Source organism: Drosophila santomea, chromosome X, assembly GCF_016746245.2.
Source record: "Drosophila santomea strain STO CAGO 1482 chromosome X, Prin_Dsan_1.1, whole genome shotgun sequence".
NCBI classification, from domain to species: Eukaryota; Metazoa; Arthropoda; class Insecta; order Diptera; family Drosophilidae; genus Drosophila; species Drosophila santomea.
In genome coordinates this window covers 14,601,183-14,624,778 of record NC_053021.2, presented here as the reverse complement: position 1 = coordinate 14,624,778, position 23,596 = coordinate 14,601,183, and the positions used below count along the sequence as shown (strand labels likewise).

The 23,596-nt window shown below is 44.9% G+C and overlaps 1 protein-coding gene across 1 annotated transcript in view; it reads left to right on the top strand.

The window, feature by feature from the left end:
- The first annotated feature begins 6,923 nt into the window (after window positions 1-6,923).
- LOC120456571 (B-cell lymphoma/leukemia 11A) overlaps window positions 6,924-23,596 on the top strand; it is a 45,838-nt gene continuing 29,165 nt past the window's right edge. Inside the window, exon 1 of the mRNA XM_039643459.2 lies at window positions 6,924-7,601. Within this exon, the coding sequence (XP_039499393.1) occupies window positions 7,565-7,601 (37 nt within the window). The 5' untranslated portion in view covers window positions 6,924-7,564. The remainder of the gene's footprint in view (window positions 7,602-23,596) is intronic.

Sequence of the window (23,596 nt, the reverse complement as noted above, 5' to 3'; positions counted from 1 at the left end):
AGTATTCATATTCCTATATTAGTAAAACGTATAACGTATATACGTAATCATAAATATAGGCAATAGATATATATTTCCCTAAATCTATGTCACCAATTTTGAAGTGGCTGATTGGTTGCGACTTCGCCGGCGTTTTGGTTAACCGCACTGAAAATCGAAACTGAATGTAGACCGAGCAACAACTGATTTCAAACTCTAGAAAGATGGAAAAGGCCTCGGATCTCGAGTGGAATCTCCGATTACGGGACAGGACTCCAGGACATCGCGGCCCGTCAGGATACTTTCAAGTAGGCTCAAGTGCTCATTGCACTTGTCCTGGAATTTCAATTAACTATTTTCCCAAAAGAAGTGCCGACGCTTCGAAGGGGGTAAAGTCAAGTTAGGTTCCCAGGCTCAAAAAAAAAAAAAACCCAGATGCCGAACTCTATGTAAAATCAACTCCTAAAATAAGGTATAAATCATTTCAATATAAACGATTTGAAGTACTTGAAGATGTTGAGTACTTGGTCAGTGTTGGTTTTTCAGTTTGGGAAATGGTAAGCAATTTTAATAAATGGAACTAATGTTCCAAAGGATAAGCGGTTTGCTTTCTTCTCAGCTCAGCAAGCAGCATTATCTCGGAACATATTGTGGGGGTAATCCCTGTTTCAAATAAAAGACAACCTCATTTCCACCAGTGTTCCTTCACCTAGTTGGCCTACTCCCAGTGCCACTCCCACTTCCATTTCATCATTGGGCCGCAGCCAATGAGGACAGTCGGTGGTTTTGCGGCCCAAAAGGACGAAAGGGTGTGGGGACGCGAGGAAGTGAGGACGAGGGCAGGTCTGTTGTTAGCCTTCATGGCCATCGAATGTATAATCGATCACTTGGGTGGCCAGGACACAGGCCGAGCCGAGTTTGTTGGGTCATCTAAACAAAGCCGACTGAGCTGTGGCCTTTGGGGCAGAGGAACTCTGTGGCGCGGACGGTAGGACTCGAAATGTGGCACTCGCTCTCTTTCTCTGGCCGATGTTAAATTTGTTAAATCGATAAACTTTGTTTAGTGCGCGGCAACAACAGAGACGTTGTAGTAGTAGTAGTCAGCCAGCCAGGCGGTCGAAAGTGCGGCCAAGCGGGCGATTGTGATTGCGACCCCCTCCCAACACCCAAAACCCAAAACCACAATCCACCAAAGGAGACCGACTACTCCTCCACAAACATCCAAGCACTCGCAAAAAATTTCATCCCATCACAACATTCGTAAACATTTAAACAATAACGCTTAAGAATAGCTACATAACATAACACTTAACAATAACTCTTAAGAATAGCTACATAACATAACATTTAACAATAACTCTTGAGAATAGCTACATAACTTAAATGGCTGGTAAGAAATTTAACAATAAACTATAGATTGTTTGGCAAGACATCAACTATATATGCAGTTATCTTAAAATCTAATCTTAAGTTACTTGTAAGCTAAAAGCTAAAAGGCGGTAATATTTATGGAAGATATAGTTGTATCTTCCTATAATATATTACTATATCTATTCTTTGGTAAAATTTATTATCTAATATGGTTTTTTGTCTGTGCATATAGTAAACCATGCAACTCTCACCCAAAAATGCCATCAGTTCCTTGGATACGCGGCCTTCCTTTGCTTATTTTACTTACTTTAGTTATTCACTTTTTTTGTTTGTTGCCTGGATTGCGTCAATCAACAATTTGTCAACTTGGCGAGCGGACCGCGACTTCTTCTTCTTCTTCTTGGTGTGACATTAACTCATGGCAGACCGCGTCCCCAAAAGGGACCGCCCACCACCCACCGCCCACCTTTCAGCGGGTCGTTTAATCGATCAACGGATGGCCGCTGGCATTGAGAATCGAATGGGAAATCGGTGCCACCGAATCGGGTGGCTCAGTGGGGTGGGGGGTGGTGATGTGGTGTGTGGGAGATTGGGTGTGGGGTGAGGGGTAAGGGTGAGCGCCTTGAGTGGGTGGGGGGGCGTTGGTTCCAGTGGTTGACATAGCGGTAGCCAACTGGTGTGCCTGACCCCCAAATCGATCTAACAAAGCTGTTCACGCGACAATTAATAGTCCAAAAGAAAATTGGGAAAGAGATATCGTTGCATAATAATCGAGAGAGTGGCACCCAAAACCCCCCCAAAAAAAAAATAACACAAAAAATAAGAAGGAAGACTGATACTAAAAGTGGGAGCAGAGGGATATAGGCGCATTTTATAGCAGATAGCGGGGAAACCAGAAACCGGTAGCTGTGATAATAGTCAGCCGTTGGCCAAAAAACAATTTATGGCCATCAAACGATCGCTGATGCACTGAGAGAAATTCAAGCCGTGCATAAACTAACTATTATATTGCCTATGTATTCAAGTAGTTTGGTAGCATTAACCAACTGCGCTTATTGCATTTTTTCATATTAACTATAAGCTGATGCTAACTGATTTTCCCGCAGTGTAGCTGGCCACTTGGCTAGATGGCCACTTAGCCGAGCGGCAATCACGCAGCTAATAGAGCTGGCCAAGAACTCAGAACTCAGAACTGAGAACTGAGAAGTGGCCATTGGCCGTTGGCCAAGTGTGCTGGCCACGTTGATGATGGATGGATCGCCGATTGATGGAGCTCTCTGGGGCAATTTGTCGACACTTCTGGTGTATTGGTGCCCTGATGTTGCGATGTTGCAATGTTCCGATGCTACGATGCTCTTCGGGTCCTCGGATGTGCTGGTCTTCTTTTTGGTGGTGAGGATGGCTGCCGCAGGACCTCCAGCTGACATAATGATGCAGCAGTTGTTGCCGGCGGGCTTCTGCTGCAACTTCCAGTTGCAACTGCACTTTCGGAGTGCACTCTAAATCTCAAGCCTCGCTTCCTCTACGTTTACGCTTTTTTCTCTTTTTTTTCATTTTTTTCTTTTTTTTTTTTTTTTGCTTGCCTTACTTTCCCTCCTCGCATATGTCACATGCAATTTAAGAGAGAGAAAAAATTGCCCCACCCTCCCCGTCTACCGAAATCGCCGCCCCCTTGTAATTGTCGGCAATTCTGCAATTTTCGTTATTGTTAATGGCGGTTTTTGTGTTTTTTTTCTCAGTTTTCGTTTTTTGTTTTTGTTTTCATTTTCAGATTTCGGTTTTGCTTTTGCCAAGAAACAACAAAAATGGAAGCGAAAATCTCACATCTCGCCGACAATGGATCTGTTTGGTTTTGGTTTGGTTTTGGTTCGGATCGGATCGGATCGGATCGGATCGGTTAGAGACCATCGATAGCTGACGGAGCCGGGCCTCCATCTGCATATATTAAAGGTAAGAATATGCACTGAAAGAATCCCTTATACAGTAAATATCTATCTAAAGCGTATCAGTTATTCTTAATAATATTCTACAACATTGTTATTATGAAACCCATTAAAGTTGGTATATCAAAATTGAGATCTCTACCATGAAATGAAAGTAAAAAACCAATCATTTTTCCCAGTGCATGCATATGTTATGTACATATGTGTAACCCCGATGATTGCGTACATATGCAATTGCGAAGGTTCCTCTCAAGTCGCGAATCGCAAGTCTGACAAATTCGCACTCGCCTTTCGGATTCGCGGGTAATTGCGCGACTCTCCAACCCTCTCCTCTCCTCTCCACTCCCCTTCACTCTTCTCCAAGATTTCGATGCGATCCCTTTGATCTCGCCGAATCGGAATTGGAATTGAAATCGGAATCTCATCCGCATAACTGCCTTTCAAGGGGCAGAGGTAGCCACCCCCACATGGTTTTTACCTTTGGCGGCTTTAAATGGCGAATGAGGTCAGTCGAGTTATTATCGGGTTAAAACTTCTATGTACTACAATCTGGGAAAATTACCTAAGCGGAAAAGCTTTACATTTAAAAGTAAGCAAGTAAAGTTAAAGTAAGCAAGTGAGATTAATTCTTAAGTTAAATACGAAATATAGTTTATTCCAGCTAACGAACTTTGAATTCCCCTTACATCCCATTTCATTCCGCCGACCGACTATGCCATGTGAGCGGTTACCGTTCGACTGATAAGAGTTATGGTGATGCCCGGCGACCCCTATTCCGCCGACCCCCCCTCCCTTGGTCCACCCACTAGCCCTCACCTTGGAACTTCGTGGCACACATTGTTAGAACCCCCTCCGCCCCCCCCCCCCTCCCCCCTCCCACACCACATTTCTAGCCCACCTTGGGGTGGCTCTCTCTTACCCAGCGAAATCTCTCTGCTTGAGTCGCTCTCTCCCTTGCCCGCTATCCCTCTCTCGCTTGCTCTCAGCTACCTGTGTGCAGCCGGAGAGAGCGCGGCAGGTGGGTGGTGGGGGGATGGGGGTAGGATGGGTTATGGCCCGCGGGGTGGCGGGGGAGTGTCAAACAAATGTGCGAGAGCCAATCGATGACGAACGCGCGTGTGCGACGCCACATATGTGTGCGAAAATGCGTGCGAGTGTGTATGTTGGTGTGTTTGTATGTGCATGTGTGTGTGTGAGGCCAGAGCGGCAATATGTATGCTACATATATAGCAGATAGAAAAACTAGGAGATCATCTTGAACCTAATGAGGGATCAAAAGTTATCTTTACAACGTGACTTAAGCCCTTGACGAGTGAAAATTTTATTAATGACAACTGCTAACTTGAATTGGAAACCATATGATTACCATATGATCATTAAACAGGTTAATTAGCTTAATAATATATTAACTTTTAAAAATAATGTATTGAAAGAAAAGGGGGCTTAAAGGAAAACTCGGACTCAACATCCCCCACCCCTATTGTTAGCCCCAAAATAACCCCTACACCGCATCCCACAAACAACAAAAAAACAACAACAATTCGCACACAAACACGCATAAGAAAACTACACATACGCACACACACACGCACGCACACTGGCGCACAATTGGAGCTCTCATATGTGAGAGTGCGCTGATTCTCATATCAAAGAGCCTGACATTAATGGCAACAGCGACGTCGGCTGCAGCAGCGGCAGCGACGCCGGCAGAGAGCGTCCAGTTTTTTGTTTTCTTTGATTCTTTTTTGCGCATATGGGTGAGGGGAGTGGCGGCGGTCCAGTGGGCAACATGTTTGATGTTGCGGTCGAAGGAGTATGAGGATGGGGCCACAAAAAAAGGGGGGAAGATCGTTCATTCAGGGATGCAGCTAAGCCCATGGTTGTCACTAGAAAATACCCCCATCACACGCCACTCCCCCCACCCACCGTGACCTTTGAGGATCTCCGAGAGCTTACAACATGTTGCAAGTTGCAAGCTCGTCGGCCCATCGGTTGGCTCATGCGATAAGAGCGGCGCTGCTAGCGGGCTCCATCAGACGCTTTTCGGCAGCCGAGCGAGGAGGTTGTGCTCCAAGTTAATGGAATGAGTTTGTGGTTCTGAGCACTCGCTAAGGATTGAAACACTTTAAATACATGCATTTTTTAATCTTAAATTATAGAACAAATTCTTTTATATAAGATGAGATATAAGATAAGATATGTTAATATTTCATTATAAACTTATTTCGAATTCTAATTTATATTTCAAACCAGAGCTTTCCCTTATTTATGCAATTTATATCTAACTTTTATACAAATGGGTGTCATCAAGGTTTCTAGCTTGATTTAAGTTATCTGCAAGTTTACTCTTCAACTTTTAGTTGCGTCCTCGGCGCGACTCGTCACCTACGTGATCCTCTGCCGAGTTCTGTTCATTGTTTTGATTTTAAGCGCGAAAGGTGCGCGCGCGCCATAAACGCTTGCGGACTTGTGGTTATATGCCGTTGTCCTTGTTTATGTCCTGTCGGCGAGAGGGTTGCAAATGCTGGCTTCAGCAGCGAAAGCCAAATATCTGTATGTATGTATGTATGTATGTATGTAAATCGGAGTCCTCGTCCGTCGATTGACCAGAGTGACCAGTTTGAACGGCAAAACGGCACCACCCCTTTCGCTATTCTTGCACGTGTTGTCTCGCTCTCGCACGCTAACGGGTGTTGGATGTCCACCCCCACATACGCACACACACACACACACAAACGCACGCAAACAGGACCGTACACTCGCACACATGACCGGCGGCAAATAAACAAACGCCCGGTTGCCACCCAACAACAACCCACCACCGCCGCACCACCCAAAAACACCGTTAGGAAAGGGCTGCGTTGGCGTCGGCGTTGCGTCGGCGTTGACGTCGACCGAAAATCAAATTGCCAGATTGGCATTAAAGTGCAAAAGCCTGAAATAAAATTGAATTATCTGCAGTCGCTCGCAGGACATCGTCGCGTTCGGACATGTTCGCCTAAGAAGCTCGCGTCTGGAGTTGGCACTCTCTTCTCAACACACACTCATACACACACACACATACGCATACTCCACACACTCTCACTACCTCTCTCGCTGAGCTGTGGCGCTCTCTCTACTACCGCCGCTCGCAAGCTTTCGTCTCGCTTGCAACGCGTTCGCTCGTGTTTGCTCGTGTTCGTTCGCGCTCGCCAGTGTGGGCTGTGCGGCGTGCTTGAGCCGTGTGCCTGTCTGTGTGTGCTTTGTCGCACTCTGGTTGTTGTTGCCCGCTGGACAAAAGCTGCCGCGCTGCTGCAGCGAAGCCGCCGAGAGCAGAGGCAGCGAAGACGCGCTCGCCGCTAAAACGTCCCAAGTAGTCGCGTACTTCCGCCGTTACCGTTAGCACCACACACAAAACGGAGCTGCTAACCGCTATACTACATTACGCCGCCAAAACATACTGAAAACAACAAAAAAATAAAAATAACAAAAATAAAACACCGCTTTTTGCCGATTTACCGTTAGCCGTCGCGGTCATCTATAATACTAATACTAACTTGGTAACAAAAACAAATCATAATACAAATTAAAACCAAAATATATATATTTTGGTATATACTTAACAAAATCAAACGTATACCTATACACACTTTGTGCAATTTTTTTCAAGTGTCTCCGGCGTGTGTTATCAACAAAAAAAATATATATACAAAATCCAATTGGTTAAACATACAGCCTGCGAAAACCCAATTGGTTTTCCCTTCTTTTCCATACAAATGAAACCGCGTGCGTTTGTGACAACAACACCAACAAAACTGCCAAACAAACAAAAAAGCCTTCAAGGTAGCAATTAAAAGAGTCCCCCGTGCTTAAGGTTCCTATACTCCAATTTAAATCACAGATCACAAGAGTCATTAAAGAAATATAAACCAAGTGACAAGTGTACGAAGAATAGTTCATTTTTTTTTTGGAAAATGGCAGCCCTCGAAAAGCCCCCAAAAACCAAGCTGAAGCTGTCTGATTAGGATACTAAAAGCTAGAGATTCCAATTGGTGAATGTGTGATTTTTTTTTAAAACCAAAAACGAGGTTCGTGCAATATAAATACATAATTAAAGGAGAGTAGGTCTAGGAAGAAAAGGAAACAATAACTTGAAAAACTTTATAAACGTAGGCCAATTGGAAGTTGGCATCCCAGTTGGAATTGGGAGATCGGCAGGACATTGCCCTTCGCTGGGTTTGTGTGCCTGTGTCTGCGAAGTTTTGAAACACCTTCGGAAACTGGAAACAAAAATGAGAATTAAAATGCCCGCGGTTCGAATTGCACAAGGTAAGTGGGATTGGGCTTGGGATTGCTTTAAGTTTGGGGAAAAACTTTTCCAGCAAGGATTCCCCAATTGGGCTTTTTTTCATGTACCGGCGTAGCGCAAACAGCTGATGGATGTTTTTGTCAGGTGCTGATGCAATTTTTATGGGCTAAAAAACTTGGAAATGGATTATTCTTTGGGATCGCCTTCGAACTTATATATTTCATTCATACTTCTTAAGGCGTCTTTGATTTGTACTTAAGAACCATAACTTTGTAGTTGAAGTAAAAGTATAAATATGTGTTTTATTTTCTATGATATTCAGTTGGGTAATATTTATTAAGAAAATAGTGTTGATATAAAGCTGTAACGTTTCGTTTATAAAGCTCATACAAGAGTAAATAAATAAATATCGTTTAAATAGCTGGACATTTCTATATCTCTTCCACCTGCCAGGCAATGAGGATGTGTTAACCGTGTGCCATGTGGTCAGGCCATATCAGTGGGCCATGTCACGCCTCCGCCGTACACCCGCACCCATCTTATTTGCCATATGGAAGTTCTCTTTTAGCTTGCTTATTGTTTTTTTTTTTGCTTTTTGTATCTAGTCGAGTTATCGCTGCGATATCGCCATACCTAAATCAGAACTCGCCTAGGTGTGTTTTGCAATGATTTCTCAGATTTAAGGTTTTTTTTTTCTGTTATTACTCGCTGTACTTTCCGGCAATTGGTGCTACGAAAGATTTGCTTTAATTTTTACCATATATACCGCCTGGTCATTCCGTGAAATTTCCGTACGATTTTTTTGCGATTTCTCGGACGTTGGTCGAGTGAGTGTGGAGACGGAAAACGGCTTAGTTCAAAGGGAAATCAGGGCCGTAAAGTCATAAAGCTTGTATAGCGGGCCACATTCATATGGCTTGGCCATATCATTGTTATAATATGGATTGTCCCGAGCCATAAAGTCATAACGTATTTCTTTTTTTTTTTCGCTCGTTTTTTGGGGCCCGGTTGGCCCGTTTTTTTGCACAGATTTTCCATTTGCCGAATGAGCAAGCAGTGTTATCAATCTTATCTAGATAGCGAGACACAGAGCGAGTGGACAGTGACGCACTTGACTCGGCCAGTTGCCCACTCCCCAGTTATATAGGTATCCACCAACTTTTTGTTGTTCTTTAAGAGCCCCTCTCGATCCCATCCCCATGTCGTCAAACAATTTTAATTGCTCGCAAAGTTGTTTGCTGTTCTGGGGTTTTTTTTTCTTCTCTTCGTTTTCGGTCTATTTGTCTTACAAATCAAAACCAACAAAGCGGGATGGCTCTGCCGCCCTTCTTTTCCAGGTAACATATAGAGTGTGATAAGAGGAGGTCTAACTGCTGACGATCGGAGCTTGGACGCGTTTCCAGATGGAGAGCATCGGACTTGGAGTGCTAGTACCCATCCTTATCGATATCTGTTGTCCCCAAAATTGCTGTTGTTAGGCCTCTTTTGTGCCACCTCCCCCCGCCCCGCCAATATCCATTCTATCATAATTAATTGCTACAATTTCAATTTCGATTCAATTTGATTCGGTTTTTTTGTTTTTTTTTTTTTGTTTTCTACACCACAACCATTACGATGCTTCTTTTTCGCTTGTTGACATTTTTCGTGGCAGTGGGAATCTTTTTGATCTCCGCCAGCAACAAAAACAACATTATGAGTTTTACAGCATTTCGTCATGCCGCCCATGGGCGGTGCACGTCTTATCGGAAACATGGGTTAAAGGGGGGGGAGGGATGTAGGGTGGGACAATGGGCCTGATGAGTAATTTCCGAGAACAAGTCGCAATGTTCATGTACAACAAGTTATTGAGAGTGCCTAAAGTGGGTGGGAGCTGAAAACAAAAAAAAAAAAACCAACCAGAGGGCTGAAAAGTCGGGAGATCTTCAAAACTTGACAGTCTAATTGGAGTTGGAGTTGGTTTCTGGGCCATGCCATAAGTGTATTTCCAATTCAAGCATGTAAATAAACTTGGACAAGTAAAAGTAAAAGCATTGAACCCAACCAAATAACTAACTAATCAATGAATCGATGGCAATTACAATATTCGATTAAACAATAAAATTTCAGCTGTCGGCCAGTTAATACCTGCATATCCTGCAGACCGTTGAGCTTGGTTGAACAAACATCCTGGCGGGCACACGGGGTTCGATTCAACATTCATTGATATACCTATATGGTCAGCGGTAATCGAGCGGCACGCTTTTTGGGTCTACCAATTGCACCTGCCCGCCTGCCCACGTGCCCACACTTAACCCGCTGTTAACCCTTAACCCCTCGTTGACCGACCGACCGGGAGCTTGATAATTTCATCGTTTCATCGATGGGTGGACATCTCACGGCCGTCCTGTCGCCTGCCCTTGTTTTTCTTTGCTCCTTTTTTTTTTGTTTCTGCCATACCAATTTTAGCTTTTGGCCTTTTTTCGTAGCTGGGTTTTCTTTTAATTTGATTATCGACCAAACAGTGTCCATTAAATGAGCGACCGACCGACCAGGCGACCGCTGCCGCTGCCACTGCCTCTGCCGCCTTTTTTGTTATCCTGCTCCTGTTTGCCATGGCAACGTCCTCCTCGCGTTTTCAGCCGTTTGCAATTGTTATAACAAATAACAGCGGTGCCCCTGCCCATTCCCCTGCCCCTGCCACCGATACCCCCACCCCGGAAACCGCCCACTCCCCGAGGGTCCTGCACCCGCAGTGTCAACGTGTCGTCATGTGGACGTCAAACTTTTGTCCAGCTGCGGCCAAAACGTTTTGGATGTTGGCTCCCAAATGGGGTATGGGTATTGGTATGAGTATGGGTAGGTGGAAAATGACCCCGGGCTGAATGCCAACTCTCTGGTGTTTATGTATAATTAAACTGCTCACAGATATGAGAATATATGCTGGAAACTACTGGCCAAAACCAATTGCTACCTTAAAGTTGTATATATAAAACAGAAGCCAAACAAATCAGACCATTTCTTCAAAGGTTCTTACATTCTATTATTCTTATTTACTATTTATAATTTTCAAATTGATTTGGGATACGGATTTTGATTTAACAGCTTTAATATTTTGAGCTTACCCTTCTTTTCTTGCGGTGTAGAAAACTGCTGCATTTGAATGCTCGCGGGGGGGCAAGGACATGGCGGATATAAATTGAAACTGGCCCGTTCTGGGCTGCTCAGCGGGAGAGACGCCAGCGTCGCTCACATGGTCCAGACACCAGTGTGCCTCCTTCCCCATATGAAACCCCCACCGAAGCCCACTGAAAACTGCTGCCCCCTGCTAAAACCCCTTTGTGAGCCCTTTTCCCTACTGCCACTGGCAGCATAATCAGCCACAACAGCGCTCAGCGAGTTACTTCCGCTGCGGCGAGTCTGAGAATCAGACGGCGACTGAAACTGGAAATGGAAACTCTGATCCGCAGGACTTGGTCCAAACTGTCTCGCTAGGTGCATCCGTTTTGGCCAGCCCTGTGCTGCATGTACTGGCAAGAGTCCTGAGAGTCCTGTATGTGTGTCCTCGCTGCTCTGGGAAGCTGGGAGTCCTCCCTCTTTGTGCATTCATATTTCACTGAATTGTTTTGCACCCGCCTTTGTTTTCCACTCGCTTTTCGGCTTTTGTTCGCTTTTTGTTTGCCGACTTTTTTAATTTTTAAAGTTTTTCACCGGCACATAAAACGCGCATAAAGTGAATAAGTGTGAATGCTTTCGTTATTATTCGCAGACTTTTAGTAACCAGTTTTGCATTTCGGATTTGGGTTTTACACTTTACAATCAGGCCATAAAGTTGTGATTGAAATCGAATAAGTATTTACTACTTTGTTTCCGTTTTCTTTATCTTGGATCTTGTAGTAGTTATGTATACCCACACTTCACCATTTCGTTAAAGCAAAATAATCTAGAAGGAAATATTTCAAAATGTTGACATTGTGGTGCAAATTGCCGGCTTTAATTCTCCCTAATTCACTTATAATTATTTTATTTGGCTAGCCAACTTGGCGTATACTTAACCTCTAGCAAGAGCAAACAAGCGAAAAAAAACCCCTGAGCAACGGGGAATCCCAGAAAATGACTAAAAACAGAAGCTAACAAGTTAATGAATCTTTTACTCTTTTGCCTGCGTTTGTTTTGACGCGCATTTTCTTTGGAATTTTTCTCGATTTTTTGTGTGCCGGTTTTTCTCTTATATTTTACTTCTTTTTATTTTTTTGTACTTTTTTATGATGTCCCGCCCCGCACTTTGGCAAACTTTTCACTTTCAATGGCGAACGGAGGGTGGCTGGCTGGCTGGTGCGGCGGAACTTGGCACCTTTGTCATAGTTAAAGCGCCACCCTCCAATTTTCCCCCCTTTTTGTGTCTCTGCAAACACGATTTCTTTTTCTCTCTTTTCTTTCGTTTGCTTTGCGTTTTTTTTTTTTGTTTGTTTTTTACTTTTTTTTCTATTTAACGCGTAGCCGGCGAGCAAAACAAACCGCAATGTTCGAAGGCGAACATCTGACTGAGTGAGTGATGATGGGGTGGAGTATCCTGCCACGCCCCCGCCGCCCTACGCCGCCCCCTTTTCTGCCTGCGCACGCGCTACAAATTTGCCTAGGCGCGAACGAAAATTTCAATGGGTTTTCCTTCTTGCCTTGTTTTGTGTTTACTATTTTGCCAGCCAGCCAGCCAGCCAGCCAGCAGCACATCTGCATCTGCTCGCCCATTCCCGTGAAGCACGTGCCAAAAGCGAACCGGAAATGCGGAAGATCCCCCCAGCTGAAGAAAAGCGAGTAAAAACCGAAAAAATTATTGCTGGATATAAAAAAAAAAAATGAAATAATTATTTTGCATAAATTAGGCCAAGATCAAATAACTCAGCTGCGCAAAAGATGGGCGGGGTTTTTGCTCGACGATGAGAAGCTCCGAAGCTGCAACGTGATTAGTTTCGGGCCGTGGCAGTCATTCATTAAGATCCACGGGCTTGGCAGCGCCTACGCAGTGTCAAAGAAACCCAAAGACACCCAAAGAAATCTAAAGAGATCCAAAGAAGCCTGAAGAGACCCAAAGAAATCTGAAGAAATCCAAAGAAATCCGAAGAAACCCAAAGACCACAGAGGAAGGAAGCGCGAAGAAGCCTCCAAAGCTCCATGTTGACGGTCTTTTGTCTTTACATTTCCCCTCACCCATCCCCCCCTTAAATAGGTTCGGCATGGGGTCTTGGTCTTCGTCGTTTTTTTTGTTTTTAATTGAGCCAAGCAATTATTATTTTGCTGGCTCAGCGCACTAGCTCATTCATTGATCCGTTTGCTCATTCATTGCGTTTATAAATAGCTCGGGCGACCAAAGAGCAGATTGGAAATGCAAAGCCCACGCAATCCGTTGGATTGCCGGACCTCCAAAACCTCGAAACCTCCATTCCGATCCCCCGAGAAGTCGAACCCAGTCGGTGCACACACCCATCTATAAGGCGGAGTACAGTGCGTCCCCCAATTGTGCTTCTCTCTTAGGTTACAACAGTAAAATATTATATTAAGAAACTATTTGCTAGCCATGCCATGCACTTCATAGTTTGCGTTCTTATTGCAAATGTAGATTTGCATTTTACGTAATATTTAATTATTTCGAAGTACTAGCATAGGTTAATACACACTGTAGCCTCATATATTGGTAACAATTTTCGGATTTGGATTTGGGATCTCGGATTTTGGATTCTACACCGTGGGCCATGTGGGTGTTTTGGCAGCGAATTCAATAAAAACTTCACAGCCAATGAGCTGGAGATAGAGATGAAGATGGAGATGGAGTTGTGGATGCTGGCTGGCTGGGTTGCTGTTGTTTCTGGATGATTTTGGCATGTGACCAACTCCTCCTCGATGATTGCTGTCGTCTCCAGGTTGTGGGTGTGGGTGCGGCCAAGAAGGCTTGGACGAATATGTGTACCTTCAGATGGATGGTTGGATGGATGGATGAATCTTGGTCTCCTTCCCTGCCTCCTCCCCCGTCTCTTATTTCGTGTTTCGCCCTGGCATAATTTAATTCAATGATTACCGATTTAAAACGAAACCAAGATGCGAATCCCAATCCAAAATCCGTATGTGCGTTGCCCCGGCACAAATAAATAAATCAATCAAAGGCCTCTGAACGTAAAGATTGAGTTCCCCAGAGGGATTTCAAAACGGGGGGGAGGTAGGGGCCCCACCTCAAATGCATGCGATGGTTCTTTAGGTCCACGGCACTCCCCATTTCCGTTTGCCAGCGATTTATATCAGCGCTTGGATGGATGCCCCGTTCCCCAATCCCCAATTCCATTTCCCCCATCATCTTTCTCTCCCTGAGCCCCACGCATCTTATCACCATAATTATTATCATTAAGATGCCATTGTCACATTGCATTGCACACCTTAAAGTGGAGCTGGATCCAGAGTCATCGAAGGGGATATGCAGCTGGGATGGCTGCGATGCGTTGGACGATGTTGGATGATATCCCTCCCCCGGGAATGGAAAAAATGGAAAGAACTTGTGAAGGAGGAGCCGTGGAGTATTGACTTTTTCCTGTGGGTGGAAGTGGGATATGCGGAGATTTTAATATAAAGTGCTCGCCTTTAGCTGTACTCTTTAAAAGTATTACAACTTAAAATGGCTATTGTGTAATATTTTCACAAAAAAGAATCGACAGAAAGTGTCTCAGATTCTAGGATGCTTATTTAATTACCAATAAGCAAGTAAAATCCTTGTTTGTGGATCTTTAAACTTTAAACTAATCCTTTCCCCATCTTTAAGTGCAGCTTCATTGTTTTATTTTCCATGGGCACGCGTGCGTTTTGCTGCGTTTCGATTGCCTCGTTTCTCGATTCTCGATTCGCTTGCTCGCCATTCGCTGTGCCTCCCCACCTCTGCCCCACCTCTTCCCCAACTCTTTGCCAGCCCTCTTTGCAGGCCCCCATCTACCACTTCTCCACCTTTTTCCAGCCCACTCTCTATTGGTGTGCGTAAGTGGCTCTCTGCAGTCTCCAAACAACGGTTTCTGCACAGAGAACAATGTTTGCAACTTGTAACTATTACATTTTAATATATTCCTTTTTTTAAAATGGAATGATATATATTTTCATTGGATCTTATCGAAAAACATATAAATATTTAAATTATAATGGATCATTATATAATGAAATGCGTTTATCCCAAATGCTGAATTTGCTATGGTTTATAGAAGTGAAAAGGAGAATCCTTGTCTCAAACTTATAGCACAAGTTTGAAGACAACCATATTTTTTCTCTGTAGATTCTCTCCTCGATCCCCAAAGACGCGCTCTGATCTTTACTATCCGTTCGCTTTGCTCTGCTTCGCTTTGCTGGCTTTTGCTTTTGTTGACGCCTCCCCTTTTTTTTATTTATTCATTCAGTTTCCAGTTACAATTCTGCTGATAACTTATTTACTGGGGGCTTTGGGGCTTTGGTGTTGTTGGCTTTGGTGTTGGCTTTGGCTTTGGCGTTGGCTTTTTTTGACCGTTTTCGTACCGGTTCGGGCCCGATTCGCCTTCGTGTCGATCGGTGGCGTCTTCGTTGGCGATCGGGTGTGTGAGCGAGCCAGTGAGAGAGATGGAGAATATCGAGAGTTGGGGGAAACAACAAACAAAACAACCACAACAACAACAGGTTTACTAGTACCTTACCCCGTTTTTAATACCCTCGTACTGCCTTATCTGCAACTGTATTACGATATTTGTTATTGTCTTGACTGCAAAAAGCTAAAACTGCTTCACACCTGTCTGTTTGTCGATCGCCGCTGTCCCCCTCTCACGCTCTCCTTGTCTCCCCCGGTCTCCCTGTCTCTCTCGCTCACGGTATATCCCTCTCTCTCTCTGGAGATCTGCCCACTCTTTCTCCATTTGGCGTGTGCGTCTGTGTCGTTGGACTTTTTGATTGGCCAGACCTTGATAAAGCCAACGTAAAATGGGAAAAAAAATAAATGTATATATAAAACTCGGGCCAAGCCCAGCGGTCTCTCGTCCTCTGTCCCGCTCACTCCCACTTACTGCCCGGTCGCCCCATCTCTTTCTGGGCTTGGCCACAGCATCGTCATCGTCTGCGATTTTCGATTGAGATTTTGCGATTTTGCTGGCTGTTGCGACTGCGCAGCTTGCTCTGCTCCACGCACACTAAAAAACTCGCTCGAAAGTCAAAACGCCATTTTCGTATGCCTACAACAAATTCGTCTTACAACAAACAATTTATATGTATGTATAGAAAACTACATCTTTAAGTTCCAGTCACAGCTTGAAGTCCCAAAACTTGATTGGCCGAAGAAGTAAAGCAAAGGGTTAAAGTGCTCGACTGGTCATGATCGCAATTCAAAGGAGTCAGCCTGTGTCCAAAAACCCCATAGAACTTGGATATATTTAAATATATACATGTGAACTTATTGCATATTTTTCAATTGCTTCTGTACAGCAACTTGAATTCCTTGTAATTGCTGTTAGAAAAAGGCTTAAAAAAAAAATATGAGTTGTGCTGACCTCGGGAAGTCGGAGGTTCCTAATTGAATTCCCAGTTGGACTCTTGGTGAATTTCTGCCAACTTAGCCGCCGGTTCTGGCCAGTTTCCAAAAGAGAGCTCGGGCTACAAAGTGCAAGGGCCTCTTCTTTCTGTGAACATGGCATATGGGAAACTTCCTGCAGGACGAGAGCTCACAGTTCCTTGTGTGTTTATGTGTGTGTGCGTGTGCGTATGAGTGATGTGCCTGCATACATGTGGAGGGAATTTATGCATCAACAAACACACAGACAGTGCCATGGCTACGGCTACAGATACAGATTCAGTGAAAGATGGAAAGCCAAGGGAAACGGAGGAGCGCAAATGATGAAGGTGGTGGATCCTTTTGGTCTCTTGGTCCTTTTGCAGCCTCATTTGAAGGGAGAAGCGGCAGAGGTGGAGGCGGAGGCAGCGCCATTGTTGGGCGCAAGTTGCGCATAATTGAAACATAAAACGCTTGGACACCAATTCACAAAAGGCCAAAAGCACCCAGCACCACCAGCAACCGCCCCCTCTCCCCCATTCCCCCTTTTTTGCACCGCCCACTTTTGCATTGTGCGAGGCCAAAGAAAAGAGACAATTGTGTGTAAGAAAATGCAAGCAGAGGATCCAACTCACTCTATTTACATATACATATGTATGCATATATCCGCATGTGTGCATGTGCGTGTGTATGGGTGCCCAGAATGTGTGTGATTTATGGTGTTGTTGCTGTTGCTGTTTTGAACGATTTGTTGTAAATTGAAGAGTGCCAAACCGCATATTTGAATATGGCAGCTGTGACTGGCTTAGAAGGCAAGACCTGCTGGTGGGTTAAGTGAGGGCATGCAAGGGTTAAGGGAAAGAGTGCAGAGCAAACAGCTAATGGCTAACAAGAAATTCAAGATAGCTTCGCCTTTCAATAACTTTCAAGTAAATATGTAACAAGAAATATAATATGGTACTGTTTTAAATTATTTTTGGAGAATAATATTCCAACTTCCCATCAAGGAACCAGGGAGTTGCCAAAGTGTAGGAGCAGAAGGATGTGTCAGCAGATTGGTGAGATTCATGGCTTACAGTGCTCTCTTGACCTCCAGTTTAACTGCCGAAAAAACGAAGCCCGATGATGGCAGAAGATTGAAAATAGAGGAGGTGCAAGCGGAAGTCGAAGGCAGCTGAAACAGAAGCAGAAACTGCAGCAGAAACCGAAACAGAAACCGAAACAGAAACTGAAACTAAAACAGAAGCAGGGCTAAGACCCACGGCAGAAGAACACATGTACAACCAAAAAGACACTGAGAATTTTTGTGCTCTTATTTCAGTAGCTTTTATGATTTCAAACTGACAGACGTTCAGCTAGGTGCATAGTTAAGTCAATGGAATACATAAATACAGAGCATTAAAAATATTTAATTAAATAATCCCTGTTTCAAATGAAGCCGCAAAAATCGTAATTAAAAACGGGTCATTAATTTCTTACTGTGCAGCGGATTCGCCGCTCCAGTCGAACGTTTTCGCTACTTTCATTTGTTCGCAATTTGTGTCCTGCCCTGCGGTGTCCTGCTCCTCCCGATGCCCCTCCCCTCCTCGCCCCTCCCCTTCCTGGCAGCCCCCTTTCAACTGCCAGTTGCGGTTAAGTTCTCCAAATTGCAGTCAGCAGTCTGGCTATAAACCCCCTTTTTTGGGTTGGCAATCGGTGGGGTAACATGGACAGCAAATACATAACATTCTCGGCTGGGGGGCAACGGTAGAAGTCTGGTCCTGAGTCTGAGTCTGAGTCTGAGTCTCGGATCCTGGATCCAGGATACTGGAGACTGTCCAATAAGTGGCAAAAACGACGCGTGCTATCTAGTCATCTGCAGATGGAGTTGGGCGTTCGATGGGCGAGCTGTTTTCAAAATGGGTATGGAAACGGGAATGGGAATGGGAATGGAAATGGAGTCCTGCAGTCCGGAGTCGATGTCTCTACGCCAGACAACGTCCAAGGTCCATTTTTGTGAGGATATTAGTTTGGGTAGCAAAAGAGGAGACTCGACTCTACACGACTCGACTCGACTCGACTCCAACACGAATCACTCAGCCGCAGCGCATAAAGTTCAAGTTGGGCGATTCCCGGAGAACCGTTGCCAGGCAGCAGCTAGAAAGGATGAGGAACGTACAAGGATGAGGATATGGAGCTGTGTCCTACGTAGCTGGATACCAAAAACCTCCTAGCCGGCAAATAAAATCAACAAAATTCAAGTTTTTATTGTTGCCCTGGGGAGGAAGGATTCGAAAGGACTCGCCTGCAGTTCCAAGCCAGCACATATGTATCTGTATCCTTTTTTGGGAGGAGAATGGAGAAGCACAGGCTGCAAATATATGTGTGTATGTGCATCTGGAACGTGTACTATCAACGTCATCGGCCACATTTGGACGGCGTCTGTCCCTGGCGGGTTTCTCGGTTTCCCCGGCAGCAGTTGCAGAACCACCGAGCCACCGAACAACCGAGGCCACCGAACCACCGAACCGCCCTGGACGATGGCAAGCATCCTGAACCACCCACTTTGCCTCATCTTCATCGGCATTGCACATCGTTTAAGTGTAGCATCCGGCTGTCCGAGTTCGACTTCAACTTCCACTTCCACTTCCACTTGTAGTTCGAGTCCGAACGAGAGGACCTGCGCTGCTCCAATCTAGAAGCAAACACCCAACCACCGAAAGGACCCCCAAAGGCAGCCCACTGAAAAACCCCCCCTACAAGCAAACATAACCCGACATTGGGGCGCTATTGATTTTGGCCAGAGTTGTGTGCTGTCCACAAGGGATGCGAATAACGCCCCCGGGGTTGGGACCCAAAAAACCCGGGGACTAGTGGCGATTGAGTTTGAGTTTCAGATGGCATTGGAACTGGACGAATGGGCTTGAGCGGTCAGTGGGGATGTGTGCTATATACATATGTATATATATATACACGTGTATACATGTATATATGCGAATGCGAGTCCGGTTTGGGACTCCGCCCATTTGGCAATTTCGTTAAATGTAAGTCCATGCCTTGAGTGGTTTTGCAAACGAAGTAATGTGCTCAGGAATTCAATATGCATAGCTCAAAGAACATTTCAAATATTAAATTTTAAACAATAAAAGGTAAACATGATATTAAAGATGTCAGCTTGAATACATCTATTTAAATCATTCAGAGAATTCCAAGTTAATAGAATCGATTACCAATAATTACCCAGGGATGCAAAATACGTTTCGTTGGCATTCGCATTTCGCCAGATACCAGATAGTAACCGCAATGCAACCTATAAATAAAGGTATACTCGCACATCAGCCTCCTCTCACTTGTGCCCGTGGCATCGCCCGTGCCCTGAAGCCATTTAATTGCCGGCAGACGGAACTCCTGACCATTCGACCTGTGGCTGGCGGAGATTAGCTCTTCCTCGCCATCGCCATCATCATCGCCAACGGCTAATAGCCAAGCCATAAAACAATACCAGAAGGCAAATCGAGGTGGGGATCGTGTAACCAGTAATGTAACTGAGACCGTGGACCACGGGCCACATTCGAGTTCAATCCTCCAGAGAGCTACCAAGTTGCAATGTTGCAACTTGCAAGGGAGTTAAGACAACTTTGACTTATTGCTGCGACAGATACAATTACAAACGATCGGCTATATGGCCTGGCCTGCGGGTCTTGCGGTCAATGAATGAATTGCTGGCTGGCTGACTGGCTGGCTGGCTGCATGAATGAATGAATGAATGGTCCACGCTCCACTCCCGAAACCCATCCCTTTACCAGACCCTCCAAGACTACAGACTACAGACTACAGACTACAGACTTCAGACTTGAGGCTTGAGGCTTCAGACCTCAGGGCCAAAGTTTTCTCACCTTTGTCTATGCGATCGATCGGAAGCGATGCCAATCGCGATTTGTTATCACGGCTAACGATGGACTGCATAGAGCGAAAACAGATTGAGAAACCCTACATATATATACACCACTATAGATCTATATATATATGTATATCCATATCCGAGTTGTAGGATCATCGAACTCTTTATTTTTTTTTTCATTTTTGTTTTTTTTTTATTTTGCGGTGGGGATGCGGAATCTTCAGCTCTTGGCCATTGTCTCACCTGGAGTCTGGGGCTCAGCTTATTGCGGTTAACCGAAAGTTGTCTATAAATTATTAAAATTGTCTCATTATTCATATGGAATACAATAGATTTCATTTACGTTTCATTTTATTGCAACAAACAAACAAACAGCAGAGCGGCAAGAGCAGCGAGAGCCGCAAGAACCGCAAAACCGGTCTCAGCGACTCAGAACTCTAAGGTGAACTAAAACTTAAGCCCAAACCCAAACTCAAACCCATACTCAAACCCATACTCATACCCATACCCATACCCATACCCATACCCAAACCGAACCAAACCAAAGCAAAGCCAACGCGATCTGAACCAGACCAGGTCCAATTGCCTTTGTTGTTTTGCTGGGATTGTGTTTTTGTTGTTCTCTTTTGTTTTTGCTTTTTAGGGGCCAACTGGGGGCTTGAGATCTTGGCCAGGCGGCCACTTCAGACCTGACACTGAATGCGTGGGAGAATCTTAATGACACACACCTGAGCTTTGAGCCCTCCAGATGCCAAAGCCTTTCTCGCCCTGTGGTCCGAGTAAAAGTTTGCCCAGTTTTTCGCATTCATAGGAAGGGAGTTGTAGATATTTTAAGGATACTTAGCACAAATTGTATTTTGCCTATTTTAGGAATGAAATTAAACCCCTTACTAATTCAGAAATTTCTCTCTATTTACAGGTGAGTTTCGCTCGTTGGAAAACTGCCCAGTTTCCCATCATTTTCATGGATGCGCATGTGGATGTGGATGTGGATGTGGATGTCATGGGGATAAGTATTTGGTATATGGGGTCCTTGGCCGCGGTCGCTGTGTCAGTTGTTTTGGCATTTCAATCAGATGAGCCCGAACATGGCCCCATTACATGGGCAGCGCGTGTAATCGTCTGGTCTGGACCAACTCACTCGGCTCTTGGTCTTTTTGGCCCTGCTGCCTTGTTGCCTCTAATTATGTAAGTCCAGAAGAAACCAAAACCCAAAAGCCGTAAGCCGTAAGCCGAAAGCCGAAAGCCAAAAGCCGGGACTCGTTAGCTTGTTGGCCGGGTCGGTGTGTTTGAATCCCGATGACATCTCAATACCATGGACGAATGGAGCAGCCATGTCAAAACCTCAGAGGGCGCATTGTCAATGTCCAAGGTGGATGTCAGGTAGTTTAGTTGCTCGTGTTCCCGATTCTGATTCTGTAGCTTTTGACTTTGGGTTACCCTGCTGCTGGGAACCTATCGGAATTTTCGTGCAGCGAAACGCAGGATTTTCCAGAACAACTTTGATGCATCGTCGCTTAATTAGCATCGGAAAAGTTGTGGCCAGTGGGCGCGAAGGGGGATCGGAATGGGTTGGAATGGGCGGTGGGTACTACACCTAATTAGTGGCCTTGACTGGCTGACTGATGGATGGATGGGTGGATGGGTGGATGGATAGAAGGCTAGATGGATGGACTGCATTCACAAATGAAGCAACGTTGAATGGCATTCAACTTGCCCCTAAATTCTTCAACCAGCAAATTGAAAGTACACTTCTCACACACGCGCAAAATAAATAGTTTTTAAACTGTATTATTATTATAATATATCGTTTTAACATCTGAAATTTTTTGAAATGTTCTTGTTTTTTTATTAATTGCAAGAATCGCAAGAATATGTGTCGCTCATTTTTCGCTGTGCATTCTATTTGTCATCGGCTGACTTACACCACATTCAAGCAGCTGGAAAATGCCGGGGAAAAGCAGTGGAAACTCGGGGAAATGGGCGGGAGTTGCGGTAATGTTGCGTGCATGTCTTACACAATCCAAATCCCAATGACGCCGTACGCAAATTTTCCAGCGACGAGTCGACGAGGGCGAAAACTAAGTGAAACAAATCGCAGCTGCATCGCAGCTACCTGCATGCCACACACACACACACATGGAACTGCACCACCCAACCAGCCCCAACTTGCCCCCCCCCCCCCAAATTATTGGAAGGTGTCAATGCAGGGCGAGAAGTTGTCAGCCGGCTGAATGGGGGCTGTCGTGGGTTAAGCTTGTGCGGCTGGCGGTTGCGGAGTGTGGAGTGTGTAGTTTCGCAAATGTGCAAAATATATACGAGTATGTGCCAAATTGTCGGTGGGTGTGTGTGTGTCTGCGTGTGTGTGTGTGTATCTTGGTGTGTTCATGGGCCACAAAACGCAAACCAACACCAAATCCAAAGCCCCATAAATACACACGCTTCAGTTGAGGCGGCTTACTGTTGGCCAGTAATTTATGCTGACTTGGCTTAAGTTTGGCTTAATATTTAATGCGTGTGGGGCTGGCCAATCCATATATAATTCAATTATTCATAGCTTGTCAATTAAGCTGTTAAGTTACTCAGTCGACAAATAACACAATTACTCAGTTGGATAAATTACGACTTTGGTCGTACATAGTGAAATATTTTAATCAGCCAATTTACAGTATTCTGATAGAGAAATAGAGTTTCTATAAATAATTTTCTAATATCATAAGGGTGAAAGGGTGATAATTCCTTAGTTAGTGTATCGATAGCCACATGGGTTACTATAAAATCCCTTGCCATTCCTAATTCAAGCCTCTTTCGGTGCACAATGGACCATGGAACTTAACCCACTCACCCTGCCATTTTAACCATTGTCCTGTGGCCGCTTTCAAAGCTCAAATCCGATTGATACCCGCGGCGAGGATGAGCCACAAACTCTTTGTCCTTTTCGTCCTGTGGGTGGCTTTTCGGGTGTGTGTATATGTGTGTATGTATGTATACCCAACTGTGGCATGTCCAACTTGCGGCAAGTGCGTGTAAATGCAAATGTTTCCAATGCTCAGCCGAAAATTGGATTGACAGCGACAAGGAGGCGAGGAGAATGAGAAGAAACTGGAAATTGGGTGCTTGGAGTTCTCCTCCTCCATCTCCTCCTCCATCTTCTCACCCGACTCCATCTCCTTCCCGTTGGACTTAGTTAAATGCGCTATGTTCGTCCAGACCGCAGACGTGTCCCTATTTGCTATCCCTGCCCCATTCAACTGCAAATCCTTAATACAAATTGCAAAAGTAACCACGACCAGAGGGCTCAGCTTTTGGTCTGTTCAACATTGGTTGATGTTTTGCTGTTGTAACTATTGCCTCTGCGGTTGACTCTCAAGTCGGTTGGTTGGTTGGTCGGGCATTCAATGAATTCAATTGCCGACGACGACCGCAGACGGCAAGAGTCGTCGCCGTTGGACCAAAGCAAATGGCACTGGGTAAAAATAAAATGAAATGAAAAATCAAATACAACAGTAGTGTAGACCCATGGCGGCAGCAGAGAGCGCAGCGACAAAATCGAAACAACAAACTAAACTAACACGACGCCAACCAAGCTGCACTTTCAATGTTACCCTAAGCAATCTGCCAGT